This window comes from Juglans regia, chromosome 15, assembly GCF_001411555.2.
Source record: "Juglans regia cultivar Chandler chromosome 15, Walnut 2.0, whole genome shotgun sequence".
Classification (NCBI taxonomy): Eukaryota; Viridiplantae; Streptophyta; class Magnoliopsida; order Fagales; family Juglandaceae; genus Juglans; species Juglans regia.
Genome location: NC_049915.1, coordinates 1,220,632 through 1,236,112, shown reverse-complemented (window position 1 = coordinate 1,236,112; position 15,481 = coordinate 1,220,632). Strand labels below are relative to the sequence as shown.

Below are 15,481 nucleotides of genomic sequence, written 5' to 3'. Positions count from 1 at the left end.
TAAGTGAATAATTATTTCACTAGGATAGCGGAGAACGCTCCATAAACAGGAAGCAAATCAAAATTGAGCAACTCCTATAAAATATTTTTGATAAGTAAAAGAAACAAGTTAAGAGAACTCCTATAAAAAAAAATTTTGATATGTAAGAGAACTCCTATAAAATTACAAACAAAAGTTCTAAAGATCAAGCAATTCTGCAAAATCCATGGAAAAAGCACTGCTTAAGGCATATATCCAATCATATTCTGAGCTATTTAGCAAGAGAAGGCAGCTGAGCTAGGAGTAAACACTCGCACCATCTCCATTTAGCACAGATTCCAGCTTTGTTTCTCAAGCCTGTTTTTCCTTCGGGAGAATATTTCAAAATGAGCTATACACCACACACAAGGCATACATTCATATCTTAATACATTAGTTTAGAGCCACATAATTTGAACCCCAGAATCAGAATAATCTGGCTAATAAGTATGCATATATAGCACGACTAGTTTATCATTATCTAAGCCTTACAGATTGATTGGAAGCATAATCCCTTGTTATATAAGAAAGCTTCATGACTACCATAGATTCAAAATTCATCCAATCCGGCACTTGAACACGACCCCTGTCGAACATTTTGATAAATTAACACATCTTAATCAATTGAATGAATATTGATAAGAACTTTTCTATATATGATGCCAAAACGCAGTCAGAGGCAAGGCTTGTTTTAGGTGAAAAGCCTTGCTATTGCATTGCAGTTTGCTGGGAAATTCTCCTCTCATTTTCACCCTTTTGCTACTAAAACGTGCCCCGTATGTATTGCTAAATATGACAGTAACTTGTAGTTTTCAAGAGCAATAAGAGCATTAGACTGCACCCAAACAACTTAAAGTTTTGGTTCAGAAGTATCTATATGCAGAACAAATGAAATAAAAGAAAATCGTTTCTTTTTGAATCACGCATGTGTATCTATCTATATAGGTTAAAATCAGAATAAAGAGAAAAAAGAAAAGGCATTTAAGCATTTACCTTTCGAATCCACCAATTCCTGAAATCGTTTTTTTTTTTTTTTAAAGTTAATTCATAAAATCATCCTAAAAGCATCATAGATTCAGCGCACACACTCTCCATGCAATGAAATCTCACAAACCCCTAGCAAATTCCAGATAGGACTATGGGAGAGTCCTCCCATCCACATGCATACAAAAGCTCCACTTCTTACATGATAAATTTCTCGCTGTACATTTAAATGATAAATTACATGTCTTAGAAGTTCGAAATAAAGTACTGGACAGTCTTGTGGCAATCCCAAAACGAAAACCTTAAGGGGCGTTTGGATTTAAAGATAAAATGAGATGAGTTGAAATGAAAGTTAAATAATATATTATTAAAATATTATTTTTAATATTATTATTGTTTTGAAATTTGAAAGAATCGAATTGTTTATTATATTTATGTATAAATTTGAAAAAATTATAATTATGAAATAAGATAAAATTAGTTGAGAATTCTTCTCAATCAAACGGGGCAAAAAGAGCAAGTTTAACACAAACGATTCTCTGATGTACATATACCATGTTAGAGTCTCTGACATCAACCAAAAATGATAAGATACATTGATTTAATGCATTGACAAAGAACAACATGTGGGAAATCCTCAATTAGCAATGATAAAAAAAGCATTTTTGCGTATCCGAATACAACATTATGGTACAACATAATTAGATGACGGTGATGTTAATCCAACAAGAAGAGCTACAGTAACGAACACCACCACCAACCTCTAATTGCCATCAAGGCAAAGCCGTGTGAGCCTCGCCTCGAACACGAACCCACGACAGAGCCCATCGCCGACGCCGCTCCCGGGCACCACGTTGATCCACCGCCACTCCCCTTTCCCTTCACAGCAATCCCACATGGCCAATTTTCCGACCCTCTTGCCCGAGAAGCAGACCCTATCACCACCCCCAAACACCTTGAACTTGCTCGACTCCTTGAAGCACTCGAACATCTCCCCGGGCATGCGGCCCGCCTCGTCCCACTCCAGCGTCTCCAGATCCAGCCTCAGGATCAGGATCGTTGAGCACGACGCGTTCAGTGAAAACGATGACTTCAGCCCCCCGATCATCAGGATTCGGTTCCCGCTCCCGCGGACCAAACGCGGTCGTTTTAGGATGTCGAACACGTCCCCCCACACGTGGCGTTCCAGGCGAGTCCAGGTCTGGCAGTTCCGGGCGCTTGTGATTTTGCAAGCGAACAACTTCCATTGGCTTCGCCAAGGTGAACCGACGTCGCAGAGGGCGTAGACCGACTCGGAGACTAGGATCGGGCTTCGGGGTTTCGCCGGGAGATTGGAAGAGAATTTGAGCCACTGATTCGACCCGGAGAAGTATAGGGCCGCGAGTTCGGTGAGTACCATAACCCGGTTAGCCGAGTCGACGAGGACTGAGCCGTGGCGCGACCAGGCCGAGCCGAGCTGGGGGAGAACTCGGAATTGACGAGTTAACGGGTTGCAGACCACGAGGGACTTGTTGGGCTCAGACGAGTGAGGCGAGTCGGCCCAGAGGTAGATGAGTCCGAGGGAGGACGCGACGGGGTGCGGTGACCGGAAGGGGAGAAAGTCGAGGGTGAATCTGAGCCATTGATTTTGGTCGGGGTCGAAGACGTTGAGGGAAGGAGGATACGACAAGTGGCGATGGTGGTGGTGGTGATGAGGGGGCCGGAGAGCGATGAGGGAGAGAGGCGATTGGGAGGAGATAAGGTCTATGAAGCATGACGAGGTCAGAACCTGGTGGAAGAGCTTGCAAACCGATCGGCAGATCATAATCTGACGGAGTGGAAGGCTCGAGAAGATCTGGTGGAGAGTGTCCTGCGGGAGCCGGTAGATCGGAGACGATTCCATTTTCCGGTGGCGTGGCTGAGCAGAGGATCGGGACGATTTGGGTGTGATAGAGAGAGAGAGAAGGGGGGGAACCGGTAGGTTGAGTTGGGGAGGGGGGTTTGATGGGGATTTCGGGAATTGTGGGGGAGAGTGTGGTCATACGTGTTCATGTTTGCCTGCTGCTTGTGTTGACACTTGTGTTGTATGTGGTTAGTGAATTCCCTAACTTGGCCTTTCTTTCTTGGAGTTGGATCTATACATTCATCTCATCAATTAATTGAACTCCATTAAATTAATTAAAAAAAATCCTTTAACATAATTTAATTTGATATATAGATTATAAAATTATTTTTATTATAAAATAAATTTATTATATTATATAAAATTTATGAATTTATTTTATAAAATTAATTTATAACTATAATATTTTTTACTACTTAAATCTTTTAGAATTGCACAAAATTAATTAGGTGTAAATATAAGAAAAATGTTACTTTGTACATTCAAAAATTTTTTTTTATTTTGACATCTTATGTATTTTAATTTGTTTTTAATTTTTTATTTATTTTATAGTTAAAGAAGTGATTATTAGTGTATTGATTTTTTTTATATTTTTTAAAAATATTTTAAAATAATAAAAAATGAATAAAAGAATTGAACAAAAATAAAAAAGCCAATTTGGCCTAACAATCAATTGAAGTGGTCCTACTTAAGTGGCAGAGTAGTACCGCTCGTAAATATAAAGCATAGAAGTGTGGCAACTCTAGACAATAATCATCTTTGTTTAAATTATAAGGATGGCATAATGGTAGTGAGCGAGATCCGGTTTGGATTAAAAAATTATTCAAACTCATCTCATTATTATAATTTTTTTAAATTTTTACACAAAATATAATAAACAATTCAATTTTTTAAAATTTCAAAACAATAATAATATTAAAAAATAATATTTTAATAATATTTTATTTAACTCATATAAAATCATTTCAACTCATCTCATTTCGTCTCACTATTCAAACCACACCTAAATCAAACATCTTGAATTCGAAATTCTCCTATTTTTATTCTTAATAATTAAGATCATTCTGATTAAACAAATAAAATAGATAAGATAATCGGTAGAGATACAATTTATTTTATAATATTAAAATAAATTATTTAATTTCTAAAATTTAAAGGCACCAAAATTAAATCAATAATTAACAAATACTTTTAAAAAATTCAGATATTAATTTGTTTGTATCACAAATTTTTATTTGGATAGAAAAATGGCAAAGTTGATATTAAACGAGTAAGGATATCACACAATATATTTAACTATATATTTTATAACATATATTATAAGATAGAAGTATTTTAATAAAATGATAATATCTTTTTTAAATACTATTGTATAAAATATTATAAAAAAATAAAATACAAGTTGAATCGAGAAAAATGACATATAAAATTGATCGATTGAATTTTTTATTTTTAATTATTTTTTACTTAATAATTAATAAAATAAATATTATTGAATTGATATTTTTTATTTTTTAAAAATGTTTAAATATATATAAAATAAAAAAAAATAAAAAAAAATACATTTAGGCTACGTTTGGTTGTAAGACTCAACTGAGTCCAGTTTAATTTTAAGTTGAATCTAATATCCAAACACCCAACTTTCAAATTACTAAACTCATCTCAACTAAAAACTTCTTTATACGTAAGACTTAGGGTAGGTTTGGGGGTGAGATGAGAATTTTATGTTTTGTTTTGAAGTTTAAAATATTAAGTTTTAATATTATTATTGTTTTGGGATTTGAAAAATGTGTATTGGGATTTAAAAAAGTTGAATTGTTTATTATATTTCGTATAGGGATTTGAAAAAGGTGTAATGATGAGATGAGATGAGATGAGAATTTTATATTTTGTTTGAGGTCCCAAACCTGCCCTTACAATCTTTTATATTAAATTCATTTTAACATCCATACATATTTTACATTCAATTTAAATAAATTATATATAACTTATTCTATTATTCAACTTATTACTATTTATAAAAAATTAAATTCAAACTCCACTTTCAAACCTCGTAAAATAAAATAGGTGTATTCGTCATTTTTCAACCTCACCTGAGTCGGTCAAACCAATGTTAACGAGGAAGAGTACTGCTAGCATTACCGCCTGCATATTGTATTTAAATTTTATTTTTTCAATAAATTTTTTAACATTCTTTATTATTAAAAAATAAAAAAATATATAATTTAATTAATAATTATTTTCTTAATCATTAAATAAAAAAATTAAAAAAATTAAAGTAATCAAACAATAAATTTTGAGCCATAACTTTTGAGAGATAGACCTCGTTTATATTCACAGTCCATCTCAATTTATCTTATTATTATTTATTATTATTTAATAATTTTAATTTATAAATCTCATTATTATTCACAACTCATTTCAACTCATATTCGAATCCAAACGACACTTCATTAGTATTTTTGGGAGCTCCTGTCGGTCTATTTTAAGTTTTTGTTTATATATTTTTAATATTTTTTTAAAAAAATTTTATATTATTAAAAAATTATTTCTTAATCATTAAATTAAAAAAAAAAAAAAAATGGGAGCGGGTGCTGCGGAGCTACCAACGGGATCCCTAGCTTTTTCCGAAAAGGAATGTATGATCTGTAGCTGCATAGGATTCTGCATCTGGGGGCAATTGTCTCTGGCTCTGAGTCTGACCTTGGCAATGGGACCCGCGATACAACTGCATGAATCAGCTCGCACTCCCCCATGCCGTCCCACGACAAACGTGGGATCCAAATAATGCACAGACACGAATTTATGAATGAAGAAAGACATGGTGGTTATCACTCATTTTCAGCCTCTCAACGAACAACTTGTCCCTTGTTTGTTTCTTTGTTTGACGAACGAGAAGATTCCTATAAAAGTATACAGCCTTTGCACTGCGAAACTTCCTTGGATGCAAGATAGTTATAGTCAATGTATCCAAAATTTGATGTGTTTTGCTATACAATTTCTATTATATTCTACATTCTATTTTTTTAAAAAATTTTTAAATTTTTTCATTTTTTTTTGAGTTTATTATTTTTAAATTATTTCAAATTTTCTATTCATTATTCATATAATAAATATTTGATAAAAAAATTATAAAAATTAAGAAAAATATGGAGTGTGAAGTGTGAGAAAGTTGTAAAGATTTATTTAAATTTTATTATTCTACAGTGCTAGTTCTTCCTGTCCCCATTTTTTTTTTTCGCCTGAACAAATCCTGATTGATACTAGTATAAAAAAAATTCGAATACACCCTAACATGGTATCAGGTTTTAAACCCAGAATTCGATTTTATTTTTTATTTTTATTATTATTCTGTTTTTGTTTGAATATTTTGATATTTTTTTTGTTCCTTTCTATCGACAGAAACTCAAAAAAAAAAAAAAATACATATTATATCTAATGAATCATTCATTTTATAAATTTTTTTACTCTTTTTTTCACGTGGCTTTTTATTGATGGTCAAGGAACATGTCGGTTTTGATTTAAAAAATTAAACAAATAGAGTTTGAATGCTGCATCAATATTTTTCTCATAAAAAAATATTCAGAACATGTAGGATTTGATTTAAAGAAAAAAATGGGTGCATTCCGGAACCCAAGTTCTGGATTTTTAAAATCAGTTTCAATTCAGGTTTTGGCCCGGTTTGACCTAGGCTAACCTGATCTAGGTTCTGGCCAAATTGGAACCCGGATGAACAGTACTATTCCGCACCACTTTTAGTTATTTCCCCATCCTTCCATGTATCAATTCTTTTTTTTTTTTTTAAATAAAATAACGAAAAATTCTATTTTGCAAATTCGTATGGATAACACGTATAGTAAAATACTTACGTGACATAATTTGATTTGATTTTTTTTTAAGAGAAATGTTTTAGTCACAAAGAGATCCCACAAAAATAAACTTATAAACTAATATGATTTGATGTGGTACATTATATTGCAAAGTTATTTTTATTGTTAAGTAGATCTAACATATCATATGAAGTTATGTCAGCTTGTGAGTTTATTTTTATTATATCTCTCTGTGGCTGTAACACTTTTTTTCTTTTTTTAAATTTAAATCTTATCAATCAAATTTTACTATATAAATGAGATAGATAATATATTCTATGCATCGGCTTAAAAAATAAAATAACTGGTAAGTACCGATTCACACAACTAGTATTTCTTGATTATTTACTTGGATCTGTCTAAGAGATTGAGCCTATTTTTCTGTAGTATCTAGAAGTGAATTTGAAAGTAACCTAAAGTCTAGAGAGTACCAAAAAAAAGAAAAAAAACAAGAAAGAGAGAGAAAGAAATCGTGAATCCTTCTTAAGAATGTTCCATCGTATCTCACTGATCGACAATGGGCTAATCCACGTAAAAGTAAGCCCAAGTCCCCTTGCTTAAAGTTCCACTTTTATGATATGACTGCAACCGGCCCATAATTTCAAGCTTTCTTAGCTTCTTGACAAGATAAATAATATTTACAGTCATGGAGTACGTAAGTATTGTATAATTTATTTTTTAAAAAATAAATAAATATAGAATTTACATGAAATAAAATTAATTTTTTAATAGTGAAACCACACTTTTTTTCAAAATAATTGTGCGGCGCTTGCACATTCCACAACTGTATGTAACATTACTTTTATATATCATTGCTATTTAAAAAAAGAAATTGCATTTTCGTAAGCTGGAAAAAGAACACTTTATATTTTTAAAATATCACTTGTACTCTAAATTATTAAAAACTGTCAATTTGCATCTCAATTTGCTACTTGTGAATATTTTGAAGGTTAATGATATCCTTACATCTATTTTATTACTACTTTACTACCTAACTATTTCTTTTCCTTTTACTTTTTGAATTTGGATTAAAAATTTCAGAACATGACTTTCTTGCATCATCTAAAAGAAAAGAAAATAAATTAACCAACGTAATCATATAATTTAATTAAAAATAAATTCAATTTTATAAAAATATCCCTTATGGCTTCCCAACCATTGCTGATAAGAAGAGCATCATATTCGTGATTCATTGCAGGGTGAGCTAATAGAATTTGAATAATACTAGGTATAAGTCTGATTTTTTGTCTAATGCTAGGTATGAGTTTTAAATAGACAAATCTGTTACGATCCCACATCGGCTAAGTATGTAATTGATGATGGTTTATAAGCCCCTAAGCACCATTCTCTTGTAAGCTAGTTTTCAAGGGTGAGTTCTACTTAGTGGGTTCATAACAAATGGTATCAGAGCCACCCCACATCTAAAGCCATGTTGCGACGGTTGCAATTGTGCAGCACGGAGGGTGATGCCGGCATGACAGTGTTCGCCCGGAGCTAGGAAAAGACCTAGTGCACAGCCAGCCGATACCAATTGTAATGAACCTAATGTGATGGTGATGTGATGATTGAATGTAAATAGGGAATGATGTATTTACGGCTAGAATGTTGCAGGCAATGGAATGTAAATGAATATAAATTTCAATACAATCTTCAATGCCTTTCTCTTGCTTCTTTTTTCCCCTTATACACGACGCACTCCCTTCAGTAACAGACTCAACAAACTCTTAACTTTTCTAAACTCACCAACACAGACTCTAAAGTAAATAATAGTAATAAAACACATCGTTTAGAGTATTTCACTAAAATGCTGCGTATGACCAACTAGGACACAACAGTAATAAAAATGACAATGTTCACTAAATGACACATCCTCAAGCTTTAATGAAACGCCTCGTTTCACCTCAGGTTCATAACAATTTTCCTCCTTTTAAAGAACCTTGTCCTCAAGGTTTAGAGAAAGGTTGCAACTGTTGAACGACCTCATACTACTTCCACATAATCTTTCCACAAGAGCAGCACTCGAGAAGCTTTCCATTTTTTTTAAACCCCATTTAATGTACTGTGACTTCAACAAGCGAAAAAAAATTATTATTTTCACCACCCTCTGGTTGTCTTCACAATTCCCATAGCTCCAAGACAAAGGTGTCTACTTCTTTTAAGAAAATACCCCCTTTCAACGGAATGATATCTAGTCTTGTGTAAGGAGTAGGAAAGCTACAAACCAAATCAGCACAACCCTTTTCTGAATATTTCTTTTTCCTGACCATACAAATTACACCTTGTGGTTGGGATATCCTATACCGCAATTTTACGCCCATAATAATCAACTAATATTGAATCTCAATGTCACCTCCCCACTTCTCTGAATCAACTATCCAAGCACAATACTCTTCATTTGGCTTTCTAAGAATTGCTTCAGAATATTCTATTGGATCATTTGCCACTGCTACAGCTATAACTTGTCTCAATTCAGATAGATGCCATAAAAGCTCTCCTTTTGAATCAATAGTAAACCCAACTGCCATGGTTCCCTTAAGAATTTGATCTCTTTTATGCTCATAATAACCCTCATAGAAAATAACTTTATCATGAGTGGAAAGCTGACACATGAACCATTCTTCAGGGCAAAGCACGTAGATGTATACAATGTTGATTTTCATAAGTGCACTAAGCTCAATACCAATGTATACTCCTCCTCTTCTCTTCCTCTATCAAAAAGCCTAAAAACAATTTTAAGGGGCACAACATCAATCTTCTGGAAAGCAAAAAGTTTTTCTTACCTATGGATCTCTCCACACCGATAACTTATTTCCTGTTATATGCCTTATAACAGAACAAGGTCCTCCACAAGAAGGACAAAAACCTCCTTATACTTACAGGCTAAAAAAATGTTGTCAATCTAACCAATTGAAGCTTCTTCTTTTTTTTTTTCTTTTTTTTTAACTGTTTGACCTCCCATGTGGGCCCACTTGTGGTAACTAAATTCAACTGGCTTCTCCTTACGGTGAACTCTTTTCACCTTTTCATCCAAAAACAATTCTTCCCTAATGATAGGAACTGCCAGTGTTAAAGCCCTGACATCATGTGTATGAGCTTTCACATAACCAACATAGGTCCATTTCTTCCTCGCTATAAAGGAATTTTTGTCATCACTAGGCCCCACTGTCTCACTAGAGAACTTATATAAAATAATCTGGCCATCACCACCAGTAGAGAGCACCCTATTATGGCTGGTAGCTACTGCCAGAGCATTCACATCACCTGTGTGGAGAGAATGTGCCTGCAAAAGTGTCCCATGCTGACTATTCCAAAACCGAACACTACCAATACTGTCTGCACTAACAAGAACCCCACACCTCAAAGAGAGTAACGACCATACACAAATTTCAGGTCTACCACTTGAACCTCCAAGTCCAGCTGCAATCTTATACATCTCAACACCAGCCAAATAGCGTGCAGTTGCAGCTGCATCGTTTTCTCCATTAAATCCTAAGGTTCTTTTAACTCTATACGTGTTGAGATAAGTAGCCAACATCCCTTCAAGCATTTCTTCAAGCAGCTTGGGCGCCATTCCTTTCCTCCACGCCTCTTTGCTATCACTTCCCCGAAAGCTGCCATTCCCTTGGTCAACCAAGGTACAATGTCGGTCCAGTAGTGACTCACGGGCCTGGTCAAATATTTCCATATGTGTATCTATATGCTGGTATTTTTCCCCATTTGGTAGACGCACACTCTCAATAGAGACATTTGGGTTTCCCCAAGAGAGAGTGTTAACAAGAGTAATCGGCAGTTTGACCAAAACATGGGAACCGAGCTTGTTGATTTGTTGTTGATCTACTTTGACCTCAAACGTTTCATCCAACACCTTAAGTACCACATTTCCTCTAATTAATTCTCCAGCCATAAAAGACGCTGCTGACCTTGGATCACAAGATCCTATGGTGGTGATGAGGTGCACACTTGCTCTAGCCAACTCGGCATTTTGGAAGAGGTCCAACAGGCCTTCTTTCAGCTTGTTCTCTTCCATGGTTATGGAGCTGAACTCCCCACACAGAATAATTGAGGATGAGGGTGAAGAGGAAGATGGCCTTGCGATAGTGTTTGTGGAGGTGTTAGAGTACCCCATGGTGGTTTGGTGAGTAGCTAGGGCGGCTCTCATCATCACTTTGTCGTCCCTTCCTCTGCGGTTTTGAGAGAGTGCGTGAATGCTCGGGTCAAAAATCCTTATAGGAATATCTCGATGGTAGTCTCCATCTCGATGAACATCACCCCTGGTTTCACACTTAATAATTTCCCTATCATGAAGCGGTCGCGAGGCTTGATCCTTTGAAAATTGAGAAATTAATTTTGGTTTTGGATTTCTAAGAACTGAAGGAAGGGAAATTTCTTGGGGATAAACCTCTATGGACACTGCCACAAATTCCATCACCGCCATTGGATTTTCTATGTCCTCCTCCCTTTCTACGGAACCTTCTTCACCGACAAGGGCTACTATGAGTTTTGGTACTGGTTCGACTCCGATAGCTGGTACCCCCTCAACCGCATCAAACACTTTTATCTTCATCTCATTTTCTACGGCCACCAATGTATTCCCATTGGAAATTTCGTTGAAATGTTGTGCAATTTCACGAAGATTTTCTGGAGTGAATAATGATATTCTTTTTTACAGCGGACAACCAATTTTAATCCATTGGAGTGATTGAGCTTTTTAAGAAATTGTCTCAATCTATGAAACCATAAATCAGCTACGAACCCATCTCTATCAATAGATTTCGAACCCATTTAGGAAATTAATTCAAGTTGGATCTAGGTTGTCATTTTAGCTCCCATGCTCCCATGCCCATGCGCTTTTTTTATGTTCACAAGTGGAAGATAACATGATAAAACCAAAGTGAATCAAGCCCATGTTTTGATATTTTCTGGCTATCATATATCATAAGAACTAAAACGCTCCACCCTTTTTGCCTAGGCTACAAATCAACAGTCTAATTTTCTGAAATGAACTCATTTGACAAAAGGTGAAGCAAGACATTGAAGAAGAAGAAGAGAGAGAGAGAGAGAGAGAGAGAGAGAGAGAGAGAGAGAGAGAGAGAGAGAGAGAGAGGGTACAGGTTGTTTAAATCTTTTTTCATAATTTTCTACTAACAAGAAGCATCAGAATAATTTCTATAAAAATGTTTCAAATCTTATTGTAGGGGCGTTTGGGAGAGAAAGAAATGGACAAGGGGAGAGGAAATGGCTACTGGGGAGAGGAAGTCGGCGTGTGGAGAGGAGAAAGGAGAGGGGATACACGAGGGAGAGGGGAGAGCATTAAGAGTGGAGAGAAATGAATTTTTTTTTATCATGCATGCGGGTGTAGAAGGGAGTTTTCTGCACCTCCTATGTGGCAAAGCAACATTGGCTGGTGTAAAAATTGGGAAGGCACCTGTCCAGCCTCGAGCTTTTTCCTAACTTGAAAGATGGAAAGCACATTGAAAAGTCTTTAATTTTTTAATCACTCGAGTCTCAAGCCTCTTAGCCTTTGGCTTCAAATCACCGTTGTTTTTTTTTTTTTTTTAAATTTTTTTTACTTATGGTTCTGATATATGCATGTCTAGTTTTATAGTCGATGTTAGCTTCGAAATACCATTCTCGTTCACTTTTTACAGTGTACATGAAAACTATTTTTTGAAAGATAGACTTGATAAAAACAGAAAAGGAAATGAGAAGACTGAGAGGAGACTTGATGTTGAGGCTTGGAACAGTCGAAAGTCTTGAGACCGATGACAAAGAACTGCCATGATTGAAGAGGAGGTGGGATTGCAATTGTTCGACGGCGACGCAAACGCGACGAGCTCTCTCTCTCTCTCTCTCTCTCTCCTTGACGCTATGCCTCTCGAACTCTGACTCCGACAATTTCGATCGAAGTCAGAGTCCGCTCCTGATTGGAGTCGGAGTTGGAGGCCAACTTCGACTTCGACAAAAGTCAGAGTTGGAGTTCGAAATTGGGCTTTCCGACTCTGTTGGAGTTAGAGCCCAACCTACTTTATACACATGATTTTTATTAATTTTTGTGCCAGAAAGACAAAAGTCATGCATACTTCCAAGGCAATGTGCCTTGTTTGCCTTCAAAATCCACCTCAACTCATCTTAACTTATCTCATCTTAACATTACAACTTTCTCAAATTCACACACAAAATATAATAAACAATTCAATTTTTTTAAATCCCAAAATAATTTTCTCAAATTCCCTCACAAAATATAATAAATAATTCAACTTTTATTCTACTATTCACAAACCATCTCAACTCATCTCTGAATCCAAACCACTAGTTGCCTTTTATTTCAATTAAGCATAAAGGAAAAGTATATTATAAAAATATAATAAATAATTTAATTTTTAAATATATATTATGAGTTAATAATTTAAGAAAATACTTATATAACTAAACTTAATAAATATAAGAAAAATACTTATATAACCAAACTTAATAAATATAAGAAAAATACTTATATAACCAAACTAAATAAATATATCCTAGATAGAATTAATAAGATTTAACTATGGACTATAGACTATGTCATAAACATTTTATACAAGATATCGATTATAATATATAACTAGTTCACATTTATTCGTAATAACTATAAATTATTTATTAGTTATATATATATATATATATATATATATATATTAGCAACATGGTATGTGTCTCATATCATACACATTACATAATAATATATAGTAACATCTCCTATATGAAATTATTAAGTCGTATCGACTAACTGTTGCATAAATTATAATTTAATGACTTAAAACAGTCTTAAGTGCTTAACTAAATAATATATATAGTATATTCAATATATATGCATAGGTGACTAGGTATAAGTAGTTATGTTATATATTATATATTTAATTATAAAAATTGACATGCTTATATATATGTATATACACATAAAGTTATGTATGTATTTATATATATATATATATATGCATATACATAAAGATGTATGCGCGCGCGCGTGCGTGCGTGCGTGATCGCGCACACACACACATATGTATGAACGAGCTTTAATCAAGTTGAGCAAACGAGTCAAGTCAGGGATAAACAAGTGAGTCTTAAGGAGTTTTAGTCGAGTCGAGTCGACTATAATTGAGTGTGTGTCATTTACAAATTGAGTGGGTATCAATTTTCACGGGCGAGTTTTTTTTTCAAGAGTCGAGCTCGATTCGAGTTTAATCCAATGAGTATCGGGCCGTCTATTAAACAGACTGATTCATTTACAACCCTATAAGGCTCCATGTAGACATATTCAGCAAGATAACTATGTAAAAAGGCATTGGACACATCCATTTGCCTAATTGACCAGCAGGGCAACTTAATGGTAAGGCCATTTAGGCCATTGCCTATTGCATAAGGCCCCCACCCTGTGCAAGGTCCCTAAAAACAAAAGTGATGTTTTAAAAAAATAAAAAACCATTTTATTAAATACAAATTTAGAGAATTTTATTTTTTCAGTATGTGCAAAGCCTCATGATACTAGATTTAATATTTAATTCAATGAATTATTTATATTTTTAAATAATTTTTTTAATATCTTACTAAATTGAGGCACAAAATTTGCATTGAGGCCTCATTTTAAGTTGTTGGAGAGACGAGATAAAGTATAAAAGGGAAGTCTTTTTCCTTTACCCAATTGACAAGAAGAACAAACAAATTCTTTATTGAAATCATTAAGAGACAATGGCAAGTCACAAGACTTAATTACTCTGTGGACTACATCATAAGAAGGATGTCCTAATCTAGACTGTCATCCCATAGAAGAGGTCTTTATTCCAATGAAAGTAGAAAAACCACGTCCATTATTGAGAGAATTATTTCCAAGCCTTAGAGGATACAACCCATTTTCACTTTTGCCATTCAAAAGAATTGCGTGATTTTGATTGTCCTTCACAAAAAAGTAAGAGGCAATAAATAGAAAATAGCAACTATTGTCAGAACAAAATTTCTAAATGGAAAGTAAGTTGGCAATGGCATGTGGACAATGTAAAACATTTTTAAGATGAAAAGAGGAATGAGTAGAGTGAAAGGTAGAGGAACCAGTGTTCTTGGCTTGAAGCCCAGCACCATTCCCTACTGCTACTGTATTAGCACTTTGAAAAGGTTGTTGTATGGTTAGGTTCTCAAGCTCCTTGGTGATGTATGCATTGGCACCACTGTACACATACCACTGATCAACGACAATGGCATTAGATTGTGCTACCATTATTGCTACCAACTAAGAAGGGTGATGACAACCTTGGTACGACTAGTCCATTCGGTGGAAGCAATCTAGGGTCTGTTGATTTGTTTTGTCACATATCTGACAAGGAACACGAGTGTTGGAGAAGTGCTGAGGAGAGGGTGACTGAGCTGATTTTACTAAAGAGGCAGAGTAGTTGCTGGATGTTGGTTTGGAAGCACTATACTGTGGAGAAGACTTTTGATACCACTGGTTTTTGGATTTAGAGTTGAAGGTTTGATTTGAACCATGATGTTGAGCTAAGAGAGCAAAGTTGGAGGCCTCTGCAAGTGCTGCCTACTGTTGGTTGAGAAGCATCTCGTGACTTAAGAGTTCATCATGAAAGTCATCAAGTGAGAGGGAAGTTTCACAGGTAGCAAATGAGAAGGAGGTGACAAAGGAATTGAAGGTAAGATTCAAGCCATTGATAATATAAGAGATTAGGTTTGGATACAAAAAGCCTTT

The 15,481-nt window shown here is 34.6% G+C and overlaps 1 protein-coding gene across 1 annotated transcript; it reads right to left on the bottom strand.

Moving 5' to 3' along the window:
- Positions 1-211: 211 nt before the first annotated feature.
- LOC109011796 (SKP1-interacting partner 15) lies at positions 212-3,025 on the bottom strand. The gene is made up of 2 exons (XM_018993130.2): positions 1,764-3,025; positions 212-604 (listed from the first exon to the last, which is right to left on the bottom strand). The coding sequence occupies exon 1, from the start codon at positions 2,882-2,884 to the stop codon at positions 1,766-1,768; it is 1,119 nt and encodes a 372-aa protein (XP_018848675.1). The 5' UTR covers positions 2,885-3,025; the 3' UTR covers positions 212-604; positions 1,764-1,765.
- Positions 3,026-15,481: the final 12,456 nt, after the last annotated feature.

What these genes read in the sequence shown, in the direction of transcription:
- LOC109011796 (XM_018993130.2), bottom strand. Translation starts at nt 2,884, where the DNA reads ATGGAATCGTCTCCGATCTACCGGCTCCCGCAGGACACTCTCCACCAG.